The sequence below is a fragment of the Parus major genome, chromosome 12, assembly GCF_001522545.3.
Source record: "Parus major isolate Abel chromosome 12, Parus_major1.1, whole genome shotgun sequence".
Classification (NCBI taxonomy): Eukaryota; Metazoa; Chordata; class Aves; order Passeriformes; family Paridae; genus Parus; species Parus major.
Genome location: NC_031781.1, coordinates 17837644 through 17860401, shown reverse-complemented (window position 1 = coordinate 17860401; position 22758 = coordinate 17837644). Strand labels below are relative to the sequence as shown.

General features: G+C 45.3%; 1 protein-coding gene across 11 annotated transcripts in view; it reads right to left on the bottom strand.

Annotated features, from left to right (window-relative positions):
- The window catches only part of CHL1 (cell adhesion molecule L1 like), a 126344-nt gene that overhangs the window by 39562 nt on the left and 64024 nt on the right, over positions 1-22758 (bottom strand). For 10 of the 11 annotated variants that reach the window (XM_015641194.3, XM_015641199.3, XM_015641196.3 and 7 more), the window contains 6 exons: positions 14581-14770; positions 12628-12733; positions 10915-11105; positions 2819-2941; positions 1918-2088; positions 36-83 (listed from right to left, as the gene is read on the bottom strand). In XM_015641194.3, coding sequence (XP_015496680.1) covers positions 36-83; positions 1918-2088; positions 2819-2941; positions 10915-11105; positions 12628-12733; positions 14581-14671 — 730 coding nt within the window. In that variant the 5' untranslated portion in view covers positions 14672-14770. The remainder of the gene's footprint in view (positions 1-35; positions 84-1917; positions 2089-2818; positions 2942-10914; positions 11106-12627; positions 12734-14580; positions 14771-22758) is intronic. The other variant, XM_033517482.1, reaches the window with a different exon arrangement.

Genomic DNA, 22758 nt, shown 5'->3' with positions numbered 1-22758 from the left:
AGTTTAAAGGCTAAAAACAGATGCATTCAACTCACCCTTAGTAACAGCAGCGTTAGGTGAGCCTGAGTCATTAGCATGCTTTACTGAAATAAATAAAAATGACAACCAAACAAACATGCAGGGTTGAGACAGAATCAAAAGAAACTGTAAATCAAACAAAACAAAACCATGCCCCTCCCCACCCACCCCCATTTTTGCCCCAAAAGAAAGAAAGAATGAAAAATATAAAAGAAAGCAACAGATGAGCAACAGAGTTTGGAAAATACAATGAAAATGCTTTAAAGATTTGTGTTATGCTGAAAAATACTTCATGGGTGATATGATATAATCTGAATTTCATCCTTGCTGTGTACAGTAATAAAAATCACTAAGTATCCATGAAGAGAAATGTTATAAAATGTATCCATTCTCCTGTTTCCTTTTGCTTATTTTTGTTCTATTTATTTTTAATGCAGTCCCTCACCAGGCACTTGGCACAGAGTGGAGTGGGCAGTGTCAAGCTGAATTTACAGAACCCTTTCAATTCATGCCTCTCATCTTTTCCTGGCCCAAGTCCTGTGGCTTTGATGACAAGGTGGACACACTGAAGTGGGTTTTTGGGCCACTTCCAGGGCTACCAGCAGCCAAAACCCATCTTGTTTTTCTCTAATCTCTGTGTGCATGTGTGGGGGACTGAACCCATTTGAAAAGCCGTGGAGAGCAACATTTAATTTGGATGTTTTTCTCACAATTATTATCCCAAGATGCAATCTAAGCAAGCATTAAACACACAAAGCCACTATTAATCCTTTATCTTTTTATCCCAACAAGAAAACTCTCAAAATCACGTATTAAACATGAGGGCTTCATTCATGGAGACAAAATTCTCCCTGGCTTTTTGTGTAGGCCCAAAAGATCAAGGTTTTAATGAACAACTGGAATCTTTTACTTCCTACACATCATTTCATCAAGGAACTGGAAACAATTCTTGTATTTCTGATGCTCCAGGCTGCTCCAGCCTGTCTGGAAAAACCTGGAAAACATCATCCTTCAACCTCTCTGCTGCAGCTGGACCAAACCAGGCTTTGCCCAGCAAAGGGGTGGCCACAAAATCCCCAAAACCCAGGGATGTGCCATCCTTGGGGAACCTGCTGGACTGAGGAACAGCAGATTTCCCTAATGAACCCTTGGATTTCACTGTGCAGGGGGAAGGACAGGGCAATTCTGGGGTCTGATTGTGATGCCTTGGGATTTCAGCTTTTATAATTTTCACATATTTGTAACCCTGCAGTTCTTTAGTGCAGAACTCCAAACTCCACACCCAGTGCCAGCTGCTGCTTCCCCACTTTGGGCAGACACAGCAATTCCTCTCCAGGCCTGGCAATCAAGGACACCTCACTGCCTCAGGCCCCAGAGATGGAAACAAAAGGGACTTGGGGGCAGCAAACTTGGGCTAAATGACTTCATTTCCTGGGGTTGGAATTGGAGGATTAACCCCTGACATGTGAATGGACCAAATTTATAATTGTCTGAAAAACTCGTGACCATTCTGGGTGCAGCCCCTGGGAGGCCTCTGAGTGCCCAAGGTGTGCTTATCAAAGGCCTTTAATAATAATAAACATTTTATTCTCTCAATCCTGCCCAGCCTCTGTTTCAGGTCAGCATCCCAAGGCATCAGGTTCTGGAGACCCAGATGGGACAGGAGAAAGTGACACCTTGGGACAGTGACCTAGAGCAGAGGCTACAGCAAGGAATGCAGGAATTCCCTTCTCAGTGGAACACAGCCCAGAGAACGAGGTTAACATCACAGGAAATAAAGTCAGCAAGGTGCCCTTTGAGAGAGCCAGGGCACAGCTCTGCATGCACAGCTCTGCATGCACAGCTCTGCATGCACTGCTGCCCAGGGAGCTCCAAATCCAACAGCTCAGCCCAGCTTACAGCGGGAAACCTTCAGCGTCATCGGCATCTTCTGCACGATGGTCCTGAGCCTCGGGAAGGCTGCAAAGCAGCAATAGTCACTCCTGCTGTCGCTTTCCTCCACATTGGCAAAGTAAAGATCTCCCTTCAGGCTCATGGAGACCCTCTCATCCTGTGGGATGTGCTGCAGATCTGGCAAGGAAAAGGAAAAAAAAGGAGAAGTGGGAACAACACGGGGCTGTTTCAGCAAATGCTCCCCTCGTGTGCTTCCTTCCAGGTACAGACCATGAAACTCTGAAGTAAGAGAGGCAGAAAATCCAGCAGAACCAATGGATTGGATGGACCAATTATATACCAATATGTTGTGATAAAAATAATTTTTATATAATAATGGATACTTATATAACTGATGAGGAATTAATAATTAAAAAACAGAGTTATTTTGCTTCCCAAAAGGCAGAAATTCCTGCAGAACACAAGTGCTACAGAATAACGGGACAGAAACCCACAAGGAGCTAATTATATAAAAATGGTGGATTATTTTTCCCTTACTATCATAAATCAATCATCAATTTATGGAAAAAGGAAAAAATGATGAGAGAAATAACACATTGACACGAGCTATCCTCTCTCCTCAAAATGCAGGACTCCTCATCACTGGCAGACTCACCAATATATAAATTATTTTTTATCTCATATTTAATGAGATGCTGTGTCAATGCATTCAACAATTTAACTTTGGGCCATGTAAAACCAGATCTCCATCCTCCATTTTTTAATTCTGTTCTTCAGTATCCAGATATTTTTCCCAAGCACTTTCACAATTACAATTCCCATCCTCGATGAATCTGCAATGAAACTGCTCTGAAAGACAAATACTTTGAGCCCCCTTATGCAAATTGTGCAAAAGCCATTTACTCACCAATATTCATCCAGTAGATATGCAAAGGGGGGATGCCTTTTGGGGGGTTGCAGTGCAGGATCACAGAATCTCCATGCTCCACATCCAGAGGCTCGATTTTTTCTTTGGGGAATTTTGGCACACCTGCACAAAAAAGCAAAGAAGTTCCTTTTCTATTGGTGGCTTTTGAAATGTCTCCCTTTGCTTTCTCCTCAGTACAGTTTTAATAAAATATTTACCTTTACATCATCCTTTGCATTCTCTGCCTTTAATACCAATTTTAATTTACACAGAGGCACAGATTAATGATGATTTTTACTCAGAGTGGGAAATCCCTGTGCTCTGGGACACTCAGAATAGGAATCCCTTCATTCACAAAGTTCTTGGAGCATCCTATGCAAAGCCAGGCACTGAATGGGGATGTTCAACACTTGTTTGTGACGTCCTGTGCTTTGCTTTGGCTTTACTTGAACACAATTCTTTCCAAACACTTTCTTTAGCTCCTTTGTGCTGCCTGGCAGGGACCACTCAAGGCCACAGGGTCCCTAAGGACAAGGCTGGCACAGAGGGCTGTGCACTGACGGGGCCCCAGCTGCTCCCAGGAGATCAGAAACCAGCCTGGGAGTGTGGAATGTTCTGGGAAGCCTTGGATAAACCACGGTTCCCAAGGATCCACTGCGGGTGAGGACAGACATCAGGCTCGTGCCCAGAGCTGTCCCAGCTCTTCTCCATCTCCAGGATCAGAGAAGGCTGGGGTGAAGCCTCTGTTGCCTCCTCAGCCCTGCAGGCTCGGGGTGCAGGGACAGGTTTGGCACAAAGCTCACAGGGCTGCTCTGGCTGGGTGTAAATACAGGTTAAACTGTTAATGGATCAAGGTTTCATCACCCACAGCACCTGCTGCCAGCATTTTGTTCAAAGCCTGATCCGTGCTTGGCACACCTGGGCAAATTTGGATGCCCAAAATGCCACTAGAGCTCATGTGGGAAAATGGGGAGCAGAGCTGGGCTGGATCCCACCCCAGACTCAGCCTGGAGATGATCACAGAGAAACCAGCCTGCAAAACGGAACCACTCCTTGAAGGAACTGAGCTCAGGCAGTTTCAGGGCTGACGTTGCCTCCTGCTTTCATTCCAGGCAAGTTCAAACTGGCCAAAGTTTCACTTCAGACCAGCATCAACCAGCAAAGTGAGCAGCAATTAAACAGCAAAGGATGGAGAACGTCCTGGCTGTGCAGAGTCAAAGTGGCACAGCAAACATCACCTCCCTGGTGCCCAGGTCATGACAGGGAGCTCTGAGAGCAGCTCCACAGCTTGAGACATCAGCAGAGAATCTGAAACATCACAGTGCAGGAGGCAAGGGAAAGGAGAGGGGGAGAAATGCAGGAACAGGACAATGAGGACACTTCCCACATCTCAGGATTAGTAAACATGAAAAGAAGCAATCACTCCAATGCTGATTGCCAGAATGCAGACTCTGCAGAGATTTTATCTCCAGGAGGGTTATTAATAGGTTAGGAATTCTTAGGAGAGGCAAAATGCAGCTAATGAGCATCACCCACCCTGTAGGTGAAATTTCAGGTGGAAAAAAAAGAGCTGCATATTCATATCCAGTACCTTCAGTAACCTGCAGTCTTCAAGCCCTGGGAAATTCATCTGCTGATTGCAGAGGTGGAATATTTTCCAGCAGGAAAAAGCCAATTTCTTGATCTAAAGCTTATTTAGTCCCCTAACACGTCACTCACAACACAACTTTAAATAAGCTGGATCAGGTGAAGGATAAGGGATTTCTGACCAAACCAATGCGATCAGCAAATGGATTAATTTGGGATCACTTATTTAGGACATTGTGAACCCCTTGTTAAAAGACATTTTTTGCCTCATTTAGCAGAACTACAGCTGGGTTTGTGATCTCCCAGCTGGGTGCCACAACCACTGGGCTCCTCAGTGAATTTGTGTGGCCAGAAATTACAGAATTATACAGAAATTTACTGAGTCCCACCAGGAGACAGTGACAAGTCACAGTCCTGGTGTCATTAGCTGGCAGCACAGACATTCATCTCCAACGTGGGGCCCAGATGTTGGCAGCTGGACTTCACTGGGGGAAGCAGAAATTTGACCCCAAATGTCCTCCACCTCCAACAAGTACTTGCACCAGAGGTGATCAGGGTGTTTGGGTCATTCCATGCTGGTTTCTTTTTGCTTAGCTCACCATGAAAAGCATTGAAAATCTTTGATTTTCATCCTCACAATGGATAAATTTGAAAGGTTTAATCCTTGAAGCTCTGCAAGAGATGAATACTCCTGATAAATTCCTGAGCCAAAATTTCTGACAAGCATAATTTTTTTGCTGGGGTCCCACTGGTCTCAAAGAGTAGAAAAATACCTGCTTCTGAATTCAGATTTATTAAAAATGAAAACCTTCTGTCACATTAGACTTTGCCTTTTGCACATCAATCTTCAGGACATCTATGCAGGCAATATTTTGGATCTTTCTGCAGGGCTCTTATGTTCTAATTAGAGGATATTCCAGAATCAATCAGCACTGATTTGTGAGCAATCAGAAACGAGCACAGCTGAGTTAAACTCCACAGCACCACACAAAATAAACTGTGCCATGGAAGCGTTTAACGTTGTACAGAGTCCTCAGTGCAGCACATAGAGTGAAAAATCCAGTCTCTGCAGTGCTGTCACTGAACCTGCTACATCAATATTCCATGGAATCCCCCCACAGGGATGTGATGAGAGGGGACAGAGAATCCAGCACAGCTCTGGGTGCTGCTTCCCACATATCCACAGCACAGGGGAGCCATGCCTTAAGTTTTAGCTTTCGTATTTTTCCCCAGCTGTGTAGTTTTGAGCTTCATGTTCAGTGTCAGTGAGCTCTCTTCACAGAACAGGCAAACTAAACAATTCCTTTCTTAGCTTGGTACCCAGGACAAGAAGAAAAGCAGAAACAAGGGAGGGCTGAAGAGAGAAAACAAGAAGATGGCACTTCATAACCTGAAGCTGTAATTGGACAATTAACCCTGATACACAGATGGACCAAAACTGATAAAAATGTGAGACCTCGTGACCAGTCATGCATTTTGTGACCATTTTTGGGTCCATCCTGGGGGCAGCCCTGGCCAGGCTCTTGTGCTGCCCAAGGTGTGTCCTTTAATGCCTTTCAGTAAATCCCTGCTGTATCCTGAGCTCTGCCCAGCCTCTGTTCCAGGCATCAGGAGAGCAGAGGGATTTAGTGACTCTGAGAAAGGCTGAGGGGCCAGGAGGGCTCTCACCACACACAAACCATGGGCTGTGAGTGGAACAGCCGTGGGGAACTCCCCATGCTGCACTCCCAACTCCAGCTATGGAGAATCTCCTAAAATCCCACCGTGACACCTCTTCAAATACTCCTGGGAAAGGTTTTGCTGACCAAGGGTTTTTTCCCTGACAAGTCTGCACTCAAAAACCAGACCTGAAGTGCTCTGACAGTGTGAGAACCATGGAAATGGAAGATTATCAGCAGCCAGAGTCATTTGTGCAAGGAGCCAGGATCTGCTTAATCCCTGGGGTGACTCAAAGTTTAATGACTGAGCTGTGCTTGAGACTGGGCTGAAGCACCATTGGCAAATGCAGGGGGCTGGGAGAAAATCCAGAAAGGAGCCTGAGTGTCTCCTCCTTATCCCTTCAGAAAATGCAGTTTCTCAACCCAAATCAAACAGGAGGGAGACCAACACAGTGCAATAGAAAGGCTTCATTTGAGTTGAGCAGAAATAGAGATTCAGAAATGCAGCAAGCAGAGCTGGGAGCTGCAGTCCCCAACATTGTTCCAGATTTACCCAGGGATTGTTCAGGACACCTTGTCCTACAGCTCAGTTTTTGTCCTACAGCTCAATTTTTGCTCTACTTCTGATTACAGCGACTTCATGCTCAAACTGTATCAATTATGGCAATTTATTCCAGTTTATGTGAGAATGGAGCCCATTCCATCAGGTATTTTATATGTTTTGGGGTCAAGTGTTGGGAAATTGAACAAAAGCATTTCTCCAGGTAACTTGTCCTTGAGAACCCTGTGTCTTGTTTCTACCAATATCAGGTGTAAAATGGGAGTGAATTCAGGATGGTAAATCAGCAATTAGCAAATACATTGTGAAATTATTGTAAAAAAGCATCACTTTAACCCAGGTCTGGTTTTATAACCTTCCCTGTGGATCCTACTGAATATTTTCTGGGATAAAGGAGAGCTTAGCCTGGTCCATCATGGACAACCTCATATTTTTCCTTGCAAATAAACCCTTAAAGGATGTAAAAGCAAGGCAAAGCAGAAATAATCAAGAAATTTCTATAACCTCAAATTTTCCAGCTCCTTAGACACTTAAATTAGTATTTAACTGTGATTTTTTCATACAGATCTGTATCTGTATCAGCAAATAGCCTAACATTTTAAGGAATCTTAACCATGGCTTGCAGTCCCTGATGTTGAGCTGCACTGAATGGAGCTTGGGAAGTTTCCAGGGCTCATCTCTGTGCCTCAATTGATATTCTGATCCATGGAGCAGGAGCAGTAGTTATATCTGTAATTTCCATTGCAGCCTTTGAACTGTTTATGAGATATGACCCTGCTTGTTTATGGATTTTTTTAATTGCTGCCTTAAATTGAAGAAGTTAACAAAGCCTGGCTGTCAGGAAGAGAGTGGCCAGGAATCCACTCGCTCCCGAAGATGTGGAATGGAATCAGGGACAGCTTTTTTCTGTGTAAATCTCTGTTATCCTTTTCAAAATAATGGCCACAGGCAAGAATCAGAGTGAGCCCAATGATTCAGGTGGCCATGGGTGAAGGTCACTGCCTTAGGAGGGAAGAGGGTTACATTGCATTCCCATCACCTGCAAAGTCTCAGTGAATTTCTCACTTTTGTTTTCTCTTCCATAGAAGCTACACCAAAGCCTTCCCAAAACTGAGACCTCCTACTTCATATCAGCTCAGTGTCTTTTACTGATTTCAGGATATTCACACCTGAGTGTTTGAATATTAACTCAGCTCTGGCTTTCTTGGGGAATTTTGGCACTAATGTCACTGGCAGAGCACAGCCTGCCACAGGATAATTTTATATTCAGACAATATTTCCATCCTCAGGTCTCTGGTCTTTTGGAGCAACAGCTTTAGAAATACCAAGCATAAATCTTCACTCAGTCTGCCATGAAGAGTCTTTTCCAGCACAGTTAATTAAAGAAGTTTAAACTATACTTCTTCTCTTTCCTCTGGCACTGGGCCTGCTCACTAATTCAAGCAGCAGATTCCCGAAATGCTGGAGGAGGGGAGCTGAAGTCTGTGTTCTCACCATTTAAATTCATTTTCATGCTGAATGTATCTTGTAACAATCTGGCTTTTGTTAGTGCTGCAAACACATCGAGATCCTCAGAGCCCATTCTTCCCCCTCTCCTTAATGTCATCCTCCATAGGGGAGGTGGGGTATTTTCATTATGTAGGTGAGATTTAATGATCATTTCTGCTGACATTTCTATTGCTTCCCTGGAATGACTACTGTGAGTAAACAGTCTTTTGTTCTCCTTTTCAGCAGCAGCCTTACAGACCCAGTATTCTGCTTCTGCACTGGAAATGTAATTTATGAAAGAAACTGCCCTGCTCTGCCTCGTTGGGGTTTTCTTCCCTTCCCTGGCACGGTGACTTTGCCAAGGAGCTTTACATCTGACTTGAATGCAGCTGGCACAGCTCTGCCACCTCTGCATCATCATCATGAATGCAGGGAGTGATCTCACATGTACCAGGCTCTGCTTCAAAACCTGGGGGTGAATAGAGGTAATTTATCCCCAGCCCCTCCGTGGCAGGGCCTGATTTACAGAGGATCTGTGCACCAGCAGCTCCTTCACTGGGGCACATTTGCAGAGCATCCAGCACTTTAGAAAATCAAAGGTGCCTTCTACTCCTCTCTCAATCCTGATTTAATTTGCAGCCTCTGCATTGCACCTGTAAATGAAAGAACTGATGGCAGAAGAGTTCTAATACAGCAAATGTGCTTTAAAAGATGTGTGAGTTGGGTAAATCCCTCTAATACATTATCTGTACAATGTTTTGGGGTTTTTTTTTGCTGGGTTTAGGGCTTTGCATATATTAGCACTTAAATTCCTCTTGCTTTTGGTAACAACCGTGTTTGTCACCTCTCCATAGATTCATTGCCATCTACTCCCAATATATTTAATATCTACTTAAGCTACTCTAGACTGTTTTTCATTAAAGGCAAAAATCTCTTCTCTGAATCCAGATTCAATAATCTCAAATAGAGACATAAACTCCTTGTTTTCCATCTTAAGCATCTTTTTTAGTTCAGTAGCAATGGAGTATCAGAATATTCTGCTACTGGGGGTACAAACATGACACTGAGCCCTCTGACTCCTCTCATATGTAATAAGTTTGAGATATTTTGCTTAAGAGAAGTTGTATGAACCCCACTGCTCTGCCCAGACTCCAAAGTGAAGAACTATGTTCTGTCTGAAGTTGAACTGCATCACTCTCCTGTCCCTGCCTGAAACTCCAGCTGCCATCAGCTGCCTGTGGAGCCAACACCTCAATCAACCTCAGCTTACTGTCCTAGAGCTTTCTGCAATTCTCCTCTGCTCTGGAAAGCTCTTCCCAAAAAACAGCTGCGAGGTGGTGGAGACTGAACCAACAACACCTGGAATCCTGTTAATTCCTCACCAAACACCAAGCTCTGGCATCAGGGATTGCTGTGCGGCACATTGCAACATGGAATAGATTTCCCAGGGAAAAAAGAAATCCATAAAACTGGATGGAAGGAAAATAAAGCGTGTCTTTCATGAGGAGTACTCATAAAATGCATTTTGGCAACCTCAGCAGGTCCCTCCCAGGAACCCTCCCAGCCCAATGTCTTTGTTTTCAACGTGCCCACAGCACCACGACTCTCCCAGCCCTGGCTATACCTTGAAAGCTTCTCGGGATTATTTCCCATGCTGAACACAGGACCAAAGTGTTTATTCATGTTTGTCATAGCCCATTTCATCTGCACTGATCTGCCAGAAGTGTTTTCTGTACAAAAGCAGCCACCTCCTGCCACTGTGGGGCTGAGAAGGCTGTGGATGCACCCCCTGCCACATGGATTCCACCTGAGCATGGAGCTGTCAGATATCTGATAACAAAATACTGCAGGAGCTCGGAAATGCAGGATCTAATCTGAAAAAAACACACTGCACTGCTGCTTTTCTCCATCTCTGCCACTGAACTGAATCATAAAACCTGCTTCAGGTTCTCACCCTGCTCCATCACGGAGCTGGGGAAGCTTCTGGTCCTTTCTGCTCCCACTGGGAAGATTCTGCTTGTGATTTTCCTCCTCTTATTTCATACATTTCAATCCTGAATTTAGAACCAAAATGTGTGCTCATATTCCAGCCTACAGGTGATTAAATGGATTGGTACAAACCAGTTGTTTCAGCTTTGGGAAATGGTTGGATGTTGAACCTGGCTGGGCTGGGTTGGACCCAGTTATTTTAAGAGCTTTCTGCCAACCTTAATGATCCTTTGATTCTATCCATAAATTTCATCCCACTTCTACAAACCTGGTCCTTAATCCCTCATTTCCCCCTCTGTCCTTCTTCCATGCTAATTGTGGAAGCACAAATTTCTAGGATCAGTAATTTTCCCTAAATTTCTAGGATCAGTAATTTTCCCTGCTTTATTTTTAAGCTTGTTTTTCATTCAGTTCCAGGGCTTATTCTTCTCCCCATCAGTATTTATCCCAAACCCTGAATGCTGCTGACATCAGATTAATGAACTCACAGTTGATCAAATCACTTCCCCTGGAGCTTTCTAACATTTGCATCCATTGCTATTTTGCAGTAATAACCTGTGGGAGTTGATAGTTCAGTGGTCTGAAATCCTGCATCCAGATTTGGTTTCTGTCCTCAAAACCAGGAATTAAATTAAACCATTCCAAGGAGAATATACGACTTTTTCCTTTGAATGTTCACTGAATACAAACAACTCATGTTTTGCCACGCATCACATTAGTGAGTGGTTCTTTCCCATTTATTTTGAGGAAAGACAATTCTCATCTTAATAATAAAAGTAATAATTACAAATTCAAACCAAAAGTAAAGCACTTACTTGGAACAATCAGCTCAATTTCTTCTGACATGGCAGTTCCCAGCACATTGGATGCAAAGCAGCGATATTTCCCCTGGAAATTGTTGATGATTCCCCGGTTTTGGATCACAAAAGTTCCAGAGTTGTTAGATGAAACTATCCTTGGGTCAGATGATAAATCAAATGGTTTTCCATCCTTGGTCCAGTTAAAGCTGAAAAATAAAAGAAATGTTTACAGTGGGCAGCATTTTGGTATTGACCAGGGGTAAATGTCAGGCCAAGAGGGTTTTACCAGGAGAGAAGGAAAAACTCCATGTGAGAGGAGAGGTGAGAGGCAGAATGTGCTCCTCTGCCTCGTGCTGCCTCTCAGGCACATCTCTCCTTCCACACACTCTGCCTGGGGACAGCTGTGACATGAGACAAGAGCTCAGGGCTTGGAGCAAGGACAGTGACAGACAGAGCATCTGGGAAAGCCACCCAGGACCTGGAGCTCTGCAAAGGCTGTGGTGGAGCTGCTGCTTTGGAACGGCAAAGATCCACCAGAGCTTTTCCCACCCTCCACCATGGCTGAATCAGAAGAAACTGAGATGATTCCATTGAGTCTCTCCTTGCCATAGAAACCATTTGTAGTTTTGATGCTGCTGGAGAGTGATTTTGATGAATGCTGAAGGAATTGTCACAGCTCCTGTAGCTGCAATTCCCAGATGCATTGGAATTTACCTAAACTGAGTTAAAATCAGGCAGCTGGAAATTGCAACATAACATCAGTTTAGTGGCAGATGTGCCTTTTCTGTTTTAAGAGAATAAATAATGTAAACAAAATTGTTGTTGGCCAAACTGCCTTGCTCCAGGATGGGGGGAATATAGGAACCCCATACCCAACAGGCACTACCTCACCATTTAAACATACCAGGAAACTTTTCATTGATGCACTGACAAACAGTGGAACAAAGGGAGTTTGTTATCATGCTACAAATCCCCGTTCAGAGCTCAATTAAAAATTACCACATTGTCTTGATCTAAATAAAAGAATGTCTTTTAAAATTTAAATTGTACTGCAAAGAAAGGAGAAGTGGGGGATTAAAGAGAAAAAATTACATTCAAACCAGCTATTAATTTAGCCCAAACACCATTCAGTGGTGAAAGCCACAGGAGGAGTTTTTACTGTGTTATTATTGCACCCTTGTTAATCACATTTTCATTAAAAATTTTTCTCTTTTCCACGCTGGTGTAAAATGCACAGAGCTTATCTTTGGATATTTATCTGAGTAACTCCTTATGTGTCTATTTGTACCATCACCATGGCCCTGCTGATGTTAGGTACAGACAAGGTATCTGATAAAATGCAAATGTGGTGTTTGAATACACTGTTTAATGTGTTTGGGATTTTTAGGGTTGCTGTGGAAGAGGCAGAGGAACAGCTGGGCCCCTTTGATTACCCATCTTTTGCAGCACAACCCAGACAAGATTTTTTTTTAAACCATGGGGTGAATTTGGCACGTGCCAGAGAAATGAAACATCCCCCAGCAAGGAAAACCATGCTGATATCTATTCACAGGGTGAGGGGAAGTGATGGAGCAACAAAAGCTGAACAGCCTGAAAGGAAATCCAAACCTTAACCCCAGTGAGGATGATGAGCAGGTTTTTGTGCAGCAGCTCCTGACAGACACAACAGTGATTGGCAAAGCTTAAAAGCAAACTCAGCTTCTGTTTGCTTCTCCAAGCAGTACTCACGTGGGCTGGGGGTTTCCTCTGGCTTCACATTTGATGGTGAAGTCCTCATCAAAGGGGTAGGCAACCTGGGTGTGGGATTGCTCTGTGATTGTTGGAAGCTGGGAAACTGAACACAAAGGAATTGGGTTAAAACACCGTCCCAGCCAAACTGGGCTCCCCTTGAGTGGAGAGGGACAATGGCAGCATTGCATTATTGCTGCAGAAAGTGAGGCTTGCCTTGGGAAATGATGATCATCACCTCCCTGGCACAGACAACACACTCTGATCACTGGCACTGCCTCGGTGGCCAAAGAAAGGCCTGGCAGAGGGACAGTGCCCACCCTCCTTCCCCTCCAATCCCAGCCAGGCCACAGAGGAGCTGGGACCACACGGAGCTGTGGCCTGGCAAATTTATTCATAGGTGAGGGCAGTAACTGGATCCAATCCAGACACAGATACACACACATGAAGTAGCAAACTGCTGCCTCCATCCTGGATCAAATTGCCACAAAACCCATGGACTTCAAGGCTGGTTTGGTACCTGCCCCAGGCTGCAGCTGCATGGTCACGCACAGAGGCTGCACTAACTCCTCATTTTTTTTCTGAGGGAATTAAAGTGTTGCAAAAGCCTGTGTAACAGAGGAAGGAGAATGTTCCCTGCAGTGGAGCTGGGATAATAGGATCACCCCATTGTTATAAACAGCCAGGAAGACAATTAAAATGCTCTGGGTGCTGTTTAAATCCAGGGAGCTCAAAGCTGGAGTGAGATGCGGTGTCACATCACATGGCCTCAAAGCTGAACAAGCCCACCAGCTCTGCTGATCAGAAATAACTTTTTATTATAATAGAAAATGCTTATTTACACCTAATTAAGTGTTAGGTGGTTCCCTTGGGTAGGTTCATAAAAGCAGTGGACGCTCAGAGAGTTTGTTACAGTCACAGCTTCACTTTGGTTTTATTGAAACACAAGGAGCCACTGCAGTTCCTTCCTGGAAAAACCTAGAAACCTCTACTTCCCAATGTAAATTTGGATAGTTTTACAAAAATATCCTATAAACCTGCTCAGCTGGCTTCCTCTTGGAGCCAGGGCTATTGGCAGGCTCCAGAGTGCTAAGAGCTCATGGCAGATCCACAGGATGCCCTGAAACTGGCCCATGTCCTACTCTGAGACCCTGAAAAAAACCCCTAAATTTATTATTCCTGAGGTTTACTTCTTTATTTTTCCCCACCATAATTCATAACTCTTAATACTGTTGAGTTTTGCTTTGTTGGGTTGTTTGGGTTTTTTTTGCAACTGAAACAACAAAGCAAAATGCAGTTTTCAACTCTCCTGGTCCATTTATGTCTGAAAAATGCAAAGCTCGGGAGGTCTGGGCTGTACTCCAGGCAGAGGGGTCCTCTGGATTTCCTGGGATTTTCCCTGTGAGCCTCATCCTGTATTTTACACATGTCCTGGAAGCTCATGATCCATGTCAAACAAGCAGTTTGAATCCATCCCAGCTGGTGGGGGATGCAGGAGCTGCTCCCTGGGGCAGGACTTGGAGTGTGAAATCCTTCTCTGGGGAACAACATTTGCCCTGAGACATCCACCTGCTCCTTTCCCAGGTTGGAACAGCAGCTTGCACGACAAGTAAGGAGGGATATACACACATCAAACAAGCTTCAGGGGGATTCAGAGCCAAAATGAGGAATTGAAGTGAAGGACAAACCCAAACCCTCGGAGCTAAGCGTTGTGTTGGATGGCAAACACCAGAGAGACATTATTAGACAACTTTACTGCTCCATTTAAGCAGGCCCAAACAGGACAGCTTAGCTTTTGATCAGACCTGAATTTCCCAAAGGCCACATCGTGGCAAGATTAAATTCCAAATGGAACACAACTGGAAAGGAGGATTTAATATTTTTCCTTCAGGGATAGCTGCAAAGGAATACCAAACAAAACAGCAAAGTGCACAGCAAATAGCTACAACTCACCTGATAATGGTATTTCAATAGCTGCTGCCAAACTCAATACAAAGAAAAACAGGCATATGGTGATGCCTTTTGTGCTTAATAGCATCTCCATCACTCTTCTGTAAACAAGGAGTCCAAACAGAATGAGAGATACCTTATGCTTCCGCTCACTGTCACTTCAAATCAGGCACAGGGATGTGAAAGTGGGAGTCTGGTGGAGAGAACAAACAGCAATATTAGCCTGCAATATCAGCCTGGCTCTGACATGGATATAAAATTAAAGCAATGCTTCAGGTTTGCAGCTAAATAGCACTAAAAGGTCCATTTTCCTCTCGCCCCATCCCCTGGCTTCAGGAACAGCCTCTATTTAAATCCTAACATAAAAACACATGCACAAAAGTACAGCTCGATTGTAGCACAGAAGTATAATTATTTTTTTGCTGTTTGGCAATTAAAAGTAGGGATGGTTTGGAATATGGTGTATTTGTAATCATTCCAGTTCATAAATTTTACTAATGGGAGTTGTGTAAGTTGGAAAGTAATGTAACAGATCTAATGAGAGAAATTTGGTACACTAATGACCTTGTTCATAAATCTCATTTGTCTTTTATCTTTCATTTATGCTCAAAGAAGGACACAATCTCATTTAGTTCATTACTAGGAACCAGAACATGAAACCTCTGCTTTTCCCCCACAGTCCCAGAACTACTCTACGTGGGTTTTACACATTCCATTAGACATCCTTAGGTTCTGAATTACAAGGCAAACGTGTTGTGTAGCTGCGAAAAGGAGACAGATCCAGCTCTAAAGAGCACTTAAGTGAAATTCACTGAAGTCAAGGAAAGAATTCTGATTTAGATCAAAAATCAGGAAGAAATCCTTCCCTGTGAGGGTGGGGAGGCCCTGGCACAGATTCCCAGAGAAGCTGTGGCTGCCCCTGGATCCCTGGAAATGCCCAGGCTGGACAGGGCTTGGAGCAGCCTGGGACAGTGGAAGATGTCCCTGCCATGGCAAGGGGTGGCAGAAGATGATTTTAAATGCCCCTTCCAACCCAAACAACTCTGGGATTCTGTGATTCTGCAAATGTGGGTTCAGGGAGGATTCCAGCTGCCAGCTTCCTCCACGGTACCTGAGTGAATTATTAACCAGCACAAGCTGTGTTTACCTGTGCACCCCCTAACAGAGCTAAGGGACATCAGTCTCAGGAGAATGCAGACCTCAGCTGTCAGGATAACTTTGATAAAACACGAGCAGGAGCCACGGGCTGAGCAGGCAGCCCAGCCTGGCACGGCCTGGCCATGGCCTGCACCAGGGCAATCCTGCTGAGCCTGCCTCACACACAGCTCTCGGATCTTTGCACATCCCACCCCGTTAATCCAGGGATCAGCAAAGCAATCCCGGGATCACAGTCGGCGTGGGGGACAGCAGGAGGTGGCACTGGGGATGGCTGGGCTTGCCCAGCACAGCTGGAGCGGAGGCCGAGCTCAGCCACACCGCCCACAGCCTCCAGTGCCTGGGGGTTTTCCCCTCTTTTACCTACAAACAGAGGTTTCCCTTTCCCCCAGCACATTCCCCCTCACATGGGCTCTGAGATGAGCACAGCTTGTGCTGCAGCCCTCCCTCCAGGATGAGCCCTGTTCACACGGGTACCAGCCCACCAAAACTTCCTGGGAGTTCACATCTGAGACCAAAATCCCCGGCTGAGGATTGAAATTGGCCAAAGAGGGGCAAGCGACAGACACGATAATCACATAAGCCTCGTTTGTTTGGAAATGAGGCTAAAAACCAGATGTCTTTTAAGTATCTTAGGCCCCGAGTATTTGCTGATGGAAGAAGCTGACTAATCTGCTTAGTGCCCCGCTCTGCAGAAGGGCACAGGAGGGGACAAGGACAGGGGACAGGCTCAGCTGGTACCCCCAGGCTATCCTGGGTGTAAATCAGCCACAATCAAGCAACACCAGTAGTTCTGTTTGTCGATATTCCCTCAGTTTGAGTTCTCCTGGCTCTGACTTGCGAGCAGCAGAGCTTTCCAAAGCTCGGCCTGCCAAAACCTGGGCTGTGTGACAGCCAGGGGGACACACAGGACACGCAGCAGCCCCAGCCAGCAGCCACCTGATGGCTGCTGTCACTGCAGGATGGGCTGGCCCCCTCCTCACCTGCTCCTGGCACACGCCCAGCCCCAGATCTGTGCCACCGGCGGTAAAACAGATGCTCTGACAGAAATCCCTCTGGATGCAGAGCTGCACTTTAGGCTCATAAAAACCCGACCAGCCTTGCTGCCTGCAGATGGTGGGCTGGGGGCAGCGAGATCCTCCTCTCCCCCATCTGCTGACAGCTCTGGGGACAGGAGCAGGCAGGTCAGGATGGCAGCCAGAGGCAGGGGAGCTGGGATTACAGGAGGTGTGCAGCTTGCTAAGGTCACAGCAAGTTTTGTTTTAGATGAGTGTCACAAAGCGTTGTATAAATTCAGATTAAATTCAAGAAAAAGACAAGAGCACAGCTCGGTTCCTTAACCAAACCAATTAGCTCACACCTTATTTTTTTTTTTTCCTTATTTTTTTTAATGAAGTGCCAGAGCAAAGCAGCAACGTTCCAAGCAAGCAGGATATCCTTCATCATGTGCTACAGCCCGACTTGCCTCTGCAGGCTGCTGTAATTAGTCGGCCTGTCTAGCACCTCACTCCTGTTCCCTGGCTTGAATACTAATGCTGACAGCACCAGCATTTGGAAGCAGCCAGCACAGGGGGACCAGCAGTGATGGACTTGTGCACATCCTGCAGATAATTCCACTTGGAAACCTCCCTGCGGCCGTGCTGGACCTCAGCTGGATTATTCTGAGGGGTTTCCACAAGGTGCAGCCCTGGGGTGATGTGAATCAAGCAAGAGGCTCTTTGCAGAGATATTTACCTCGTACCAACCTCCCAGTAAGATAAGCCTCCTGCTCCTATGGCTATTGTCCCTGGTGGAGTAGCAGAGGCAATGTCCTGGCTGTGACAGCGATTATGGAATGCCAACACCTCACATCTCCCCTGACATGCCCCACTCGCTGGTCCCTCCTCTGTGCCCTGTTCTGGGTGCTGCTGGAGCTCAGCAGGCAGCCAGGTGAGGCACATCCTTCCTGCAGAGACCTGGGCCAAGCTCTTCACCTTTTTAAGGTGACATTTAGGCAGGGCTGCCAAGCTTTGGCTGTCCCACCAGGCCTCAGGTGAAACTGCTGAGATCCTGATTAAATCCCCGACCTTCCCTCACCTCCAACACCAAAAACACCCTGAGCCCTGTCCTTGATGAGCAATATTCATTCCCCAGACAGCCCATCCATCCCTCCTGGCTCCAGACACAGCCACACACCCAAACTTCAGGCAGCACAATCTCTCTCTCTCTCCAATGATGATTAAACTCCAAACCCAAACTTCTCAACGTGTGCCAGTTCCTAGCAAATGAACAATTTCACTGCCTAAGTAATTTGGAGCAATGACTGGGGGAGCTGTGCAGGCACTTGGCAGCCGTGGGCAGGTTGTGGTCTCACTGGTGCCAAAGCACAGCTCTGTCCTTGGGGTAGGAGAGTGCCAGGGACCCACTTGTAAAATCCTGACCTTGGGGAAATCATCAGCCCTGCTCTCCGAGTTGGGTCAGGCCCAGAGTCCTGCTTTTCACAGAATTACAGGATGGAAGGGACCATAAAAATCATCTTCTTCCACCCCCTGCCATGGGCTGGGACATCTTCCACTATCTCAGGTGTCTCCAAGCTCTGTCCAACCCGGCCTTGGACACTTCCAGGGATCCAGGGGCAGCTCCAGCTGCTCTGGGCACCTGTGCCAGGGCCTGTCCACCCTCCCAGGGAAGGATTCCTTCCCAATATCCCATCCATCCCTGTCCTCTGGCAGTGGGCAGCCATTCCTGTCCCTCCAAGTCCTTGTCCAAAGTCCCTCTCCAGCCTTCTTGTAACCCCACTTCAGGTACTGGAAAAAAATTTATAAAATCTCCCCCAATTCCTTTTTCCCAGGAATTCCACATCCTCCTTTGTTCCCACGTGGGCTCAGTGCAGCACCACTTGCACCAGGGATGGGGGCACCAGATTGCCCAAGAAAACCTTTCTTCTGCACAACAAATGAACACATTTGCTACAACAAATGTTAGATTTGCAACCCCTCCTCTCCCTTCTTCTTTACCCATCCTCCTTCTCTTTCCATCTTTCTATTTGCTTTTCTCTGCCCCAGGCTTAAGTCAAGTAATTTGAATTCACTGCAAATACTAATCTGTAGTTCCTTACCTGCAATTCATTATTTACTGTGCTGTTCAGTTAATAGTAAATACTGATTGCTCTAAGGACATCTCATTTGTTTGTTTAATGAGCTGCCTTTAGCTTACACTGAGCAAATCTTTCAAACTATCAGTATTTCCAAGGAGCAGTGGAGTTCCAGATTCTTTTATTGTATCCCCTTGCTTCCAGAAGGATGTCATAAAAACATTGGACAACAAGAGAAAAAGATTAAATTTCCATTTATCTCATCAACCTAGTGAACAATTTTCCCTACATGTAATTACTGCATTAAAATTGCTCATAAATAGCAGCAGGATGACAGCCAAAATTCCCAGATTACGGGTCTACCTCTTCCAAGAGAAATTATAATGCACTACTAAATATGGCATCAACCTCAGCTCTTTGGTTCCCTCTTCAAATGTTCCTTGTTTAAGTCCTGTACAGCACAAATCTTGAGGAAAACAATGGATCCCCACAGCTTAACACTGGTGCATCCCTTGGCTGAGCTTTTCATTAGCTAGAACCAGGTCTAATTTCTCAGTGACACATCACAGGACTGGTAAATATTTGTAATTAGAAATTGCAGCCTCCTGTGTGGCCCCAGTTATGGAACAACAGGAAAAAAACTCTGGGAAAAAAAAAAATTGCTTTCTGGTAGAAAAAAATAAAAGTTTGGTTGTTTAATGATTCCACGTGGAATTGTTAATGTTGGAAAAGATGAGTTCTGTTCTACAGAGCACAAGGGCTGCACTGAAAAGCCTTCCAGCAAGTGGGGAATAGAAAATTCACCAAAAATAGAAAATTCAGGTAAGGAAATGTGCTCCAAAGTGTTCCCAGAGCAGCTCCCAGAAGAGGGATGACAGCTCTGGGATCCAGGCAGGGCCCTGGGGAGCTCAAAGAATGAATCAATCCTCTCAATCAATCACCTCTGAGCTCTGCCACACCTCAAGCAGCTCTCCACTCCACCAATTACCTGGGAAAGGTGAAGATTTCTGCTGCATTTCTGCTGTAAATGTACTGCACCAGTTTTTATGCAGACAGAGATCCCTTTTTTCCCTTGAAAACCCCACAATGTGTAGAGTCACTCGAGGGTTTGGAAAAGAGAGGGAATATTCATAAGGACCCCGTTTTAGTTCAGGTGTCAATTTACCCATTGCTTTTCCCCTAAAAGCTTTTTGACATCCCAGTGTCAGTTCCAGGCAGAAGATAACCTTCACTTGACTCTTCCCCAATCACCTATTTTGGGATGTTGTTGGCTCTTAAAAAAGCAGCCCATGATGCATATGCTGGAGGTGATTAAAATAATCACCCAAATCAGAAAGCTGCTCTTCCTTCCGTGGCAAAGTATTTCCAAACACACTGCAGCACACAACAGGGACACAGAGATTTTGTTTTTAGATGCAATTCCACTCTCAGGAGGTTCAGTGAGAAAAGTCCATGCGCTATTTATCTTGCCAAGGACTTCATAAACATCGGACAGCACATCCAAAGGAAAAGTTTTCACTGTAGTTACACAACTTCAGCATTATTCCACAAAATTTATGTGTTTCAACTACGATTGCAACTATTGCTCCTTCCCAATTTTGTAACCCATCAATCTTTCAGCTCCCAAACCTAAAAACCACTGTGAAAATGGAATGAATATAATTAAAAAATAAATATGTACACAAAGCTGTAGCACAATGTAGCAGTAAAACATTCCATTCAATAAAGAGTGCACTGCAATTCACTTCCCTGGGCCAAAGTTTTAAGGAATAAAGAAGGAATTTGGGAGGCCAGCTTGCCAGGTGCTGGTTGTCTGGGAGAGCAGGTCAGCCGTGGGCTGGGCAGGGTGACAGACTGTGCTGTCCCCTGGCTGGCTCAGTTTGATACCAGCCTGTGCTGATTCTGTGGAAACTCAATTTCTGCTGTTTCTGCCAGAGATCTCCCCTGAGCTGAGGGGAAGCAAGAGGAACACAAGCATTTTAGAATCCAAAACTTTTACCAAACTGCTCTAGAGTTCAGTGGACCAAAGATACCTTCTCCTGGACCAATAGGTAACCTGCTGCTTCTAGAGAAAGCAAATCATCTGCAGCTTTTGCATTCCTATGATTTTTTTTCCTTTGCAGCCTTTATATTACACAGGACCAGGCAGCCAGCACCAGCTATCCCTTCTCACAAATGCTCCCTTATCTGCTCCCAACAAAATCCTGAAGTGCAATCCCCTCAAGTCTCATCAGATCACACCCTATGCTCTGAAATGTTTTAAAAGCCAGCAATAAATGATTTTTCCTGGTCATCCCTGTGCCCACATAATGGCCCAGCACCTGGGAGAGCTGATTTAATTGGCTTGGTCCATCTGGCAGCTGAAGCACTGAGTACAAGAACCACATTTGTTAAAGCCTTGCTTGGCTTTTACACACACACAGGGGTGGAGAGCTGGAGAAATGTGGCTTGTAACCTGCAAGGACACTCAGGAGCCCAGGTTTGCCAGCCCCACAGACCTGCTGGAACCTCCAAACACCTCTGAGAAGCACTTGCAGTAAAATCTCCCAAAAAAATCCAGGGTGGAAATCAATACCTGCTTTAGCCTCTTCGTGGCAAAGGAACAAATGTGAACTGTGCCACTGGGCCATTGCTGATGATGGATAACTCCTTAAACTTCAGTGATGGCATTATTGACACGGCTCTTCCCAGTAAATTGAGATAACCTGCCTCGTGGTCACTCCTGCCAGCAGGAGCACACAAAGCTGCAGCCAAATTCTGCCCTTGTGGATGCTCTGAAATATGTGAGTAAACACCAGCATCTGTAGTGATCTGAAGAGGAGAACAGCAGGGAAATGGGACACAAGGTGACCCCACAGTGGCTCACAGAGGGAGAACAGAAATCCTCTGTCCTGCAGCTGTCTGGGGAGTTTCTGGGCCAGATCTGATCAAACCTCTGCTCTTTAATACCAACGGGTCTTTCCTCTAGAAATTTAAGTGCCTTTCCTCTTTTAATTAATTACTTCCCTGCCTGTCCTCACTGCATGAAAAACTGCACAAAAAACTCCTCCTCCAGTTCATTTTTGGGCTGGGTTAACTGGGCAGCAGCTCTGAGCACTGGGAGCACTGGGCTGCTACAGCAGCTCCTGTGACAGACAAGTGTAGGTCTCTAGACACAATCTTTCCTTGAGTGGGAACTAATCCATATTTTTACATTCATCTCCTTTAAGCCTTTTTCCACTTCTACTGTGGCACCAACCTCTCTTTCAAGGGAAAATCTGGATTTAATGTAGTGCACTCGAGGTGTTTGTACCACATCCTGCTGCACAAATTGCTTGTGGAGATGTCGTGCAGACTTCTGAGAAACCCACACATATTTCATTAGCAAGTTTCTAAGGTATTTAGAGTGGAATTAAAAGTACCCTGCTGAAATTTTACACTGTATTTCTTCACTGCAATATAAAGCGTACTTTGCATAATTCCTGTACAAGGCACCATAAAATAAAGGTCTGCTTTAAGAGCAGCCTAATCCCCCCTCCTGTGTGTCTGCTTTATCCCCTTCACGTGAAGGCTTGTCCACACATCGTTCCTTTTTCAGCCAGTGAGAACCCAGAAATGATTGCAGCACGAGGTGACAAGGCTGCAGTAGAGGAATGTTGTGACACAAACACACAGTGACCATCATCCTCCTTGCTGGCCACAAACCAGCCCAGATCTGAGCTTTGCAGACACACCTGCAATCACAGCCTGTTAAAAATTCAACTGTTGTCTGAGGCTTTTGTCATTCTGCATTTCCTTGAGATGCTGCATCTCCTGAACGAGGTTAGCACATTTCTGGCCAAAACTAGTTTTATATTAATTGGAATTTTCAATGGCCATTAGTATTTCAGCTCACAGGTCAAGCATGAAGCAAAGGACAGCAGCAGGTGGGGAGAGTGATGGGGATGAGGCTGTGCAGGTGGGGAGGGAAAGGG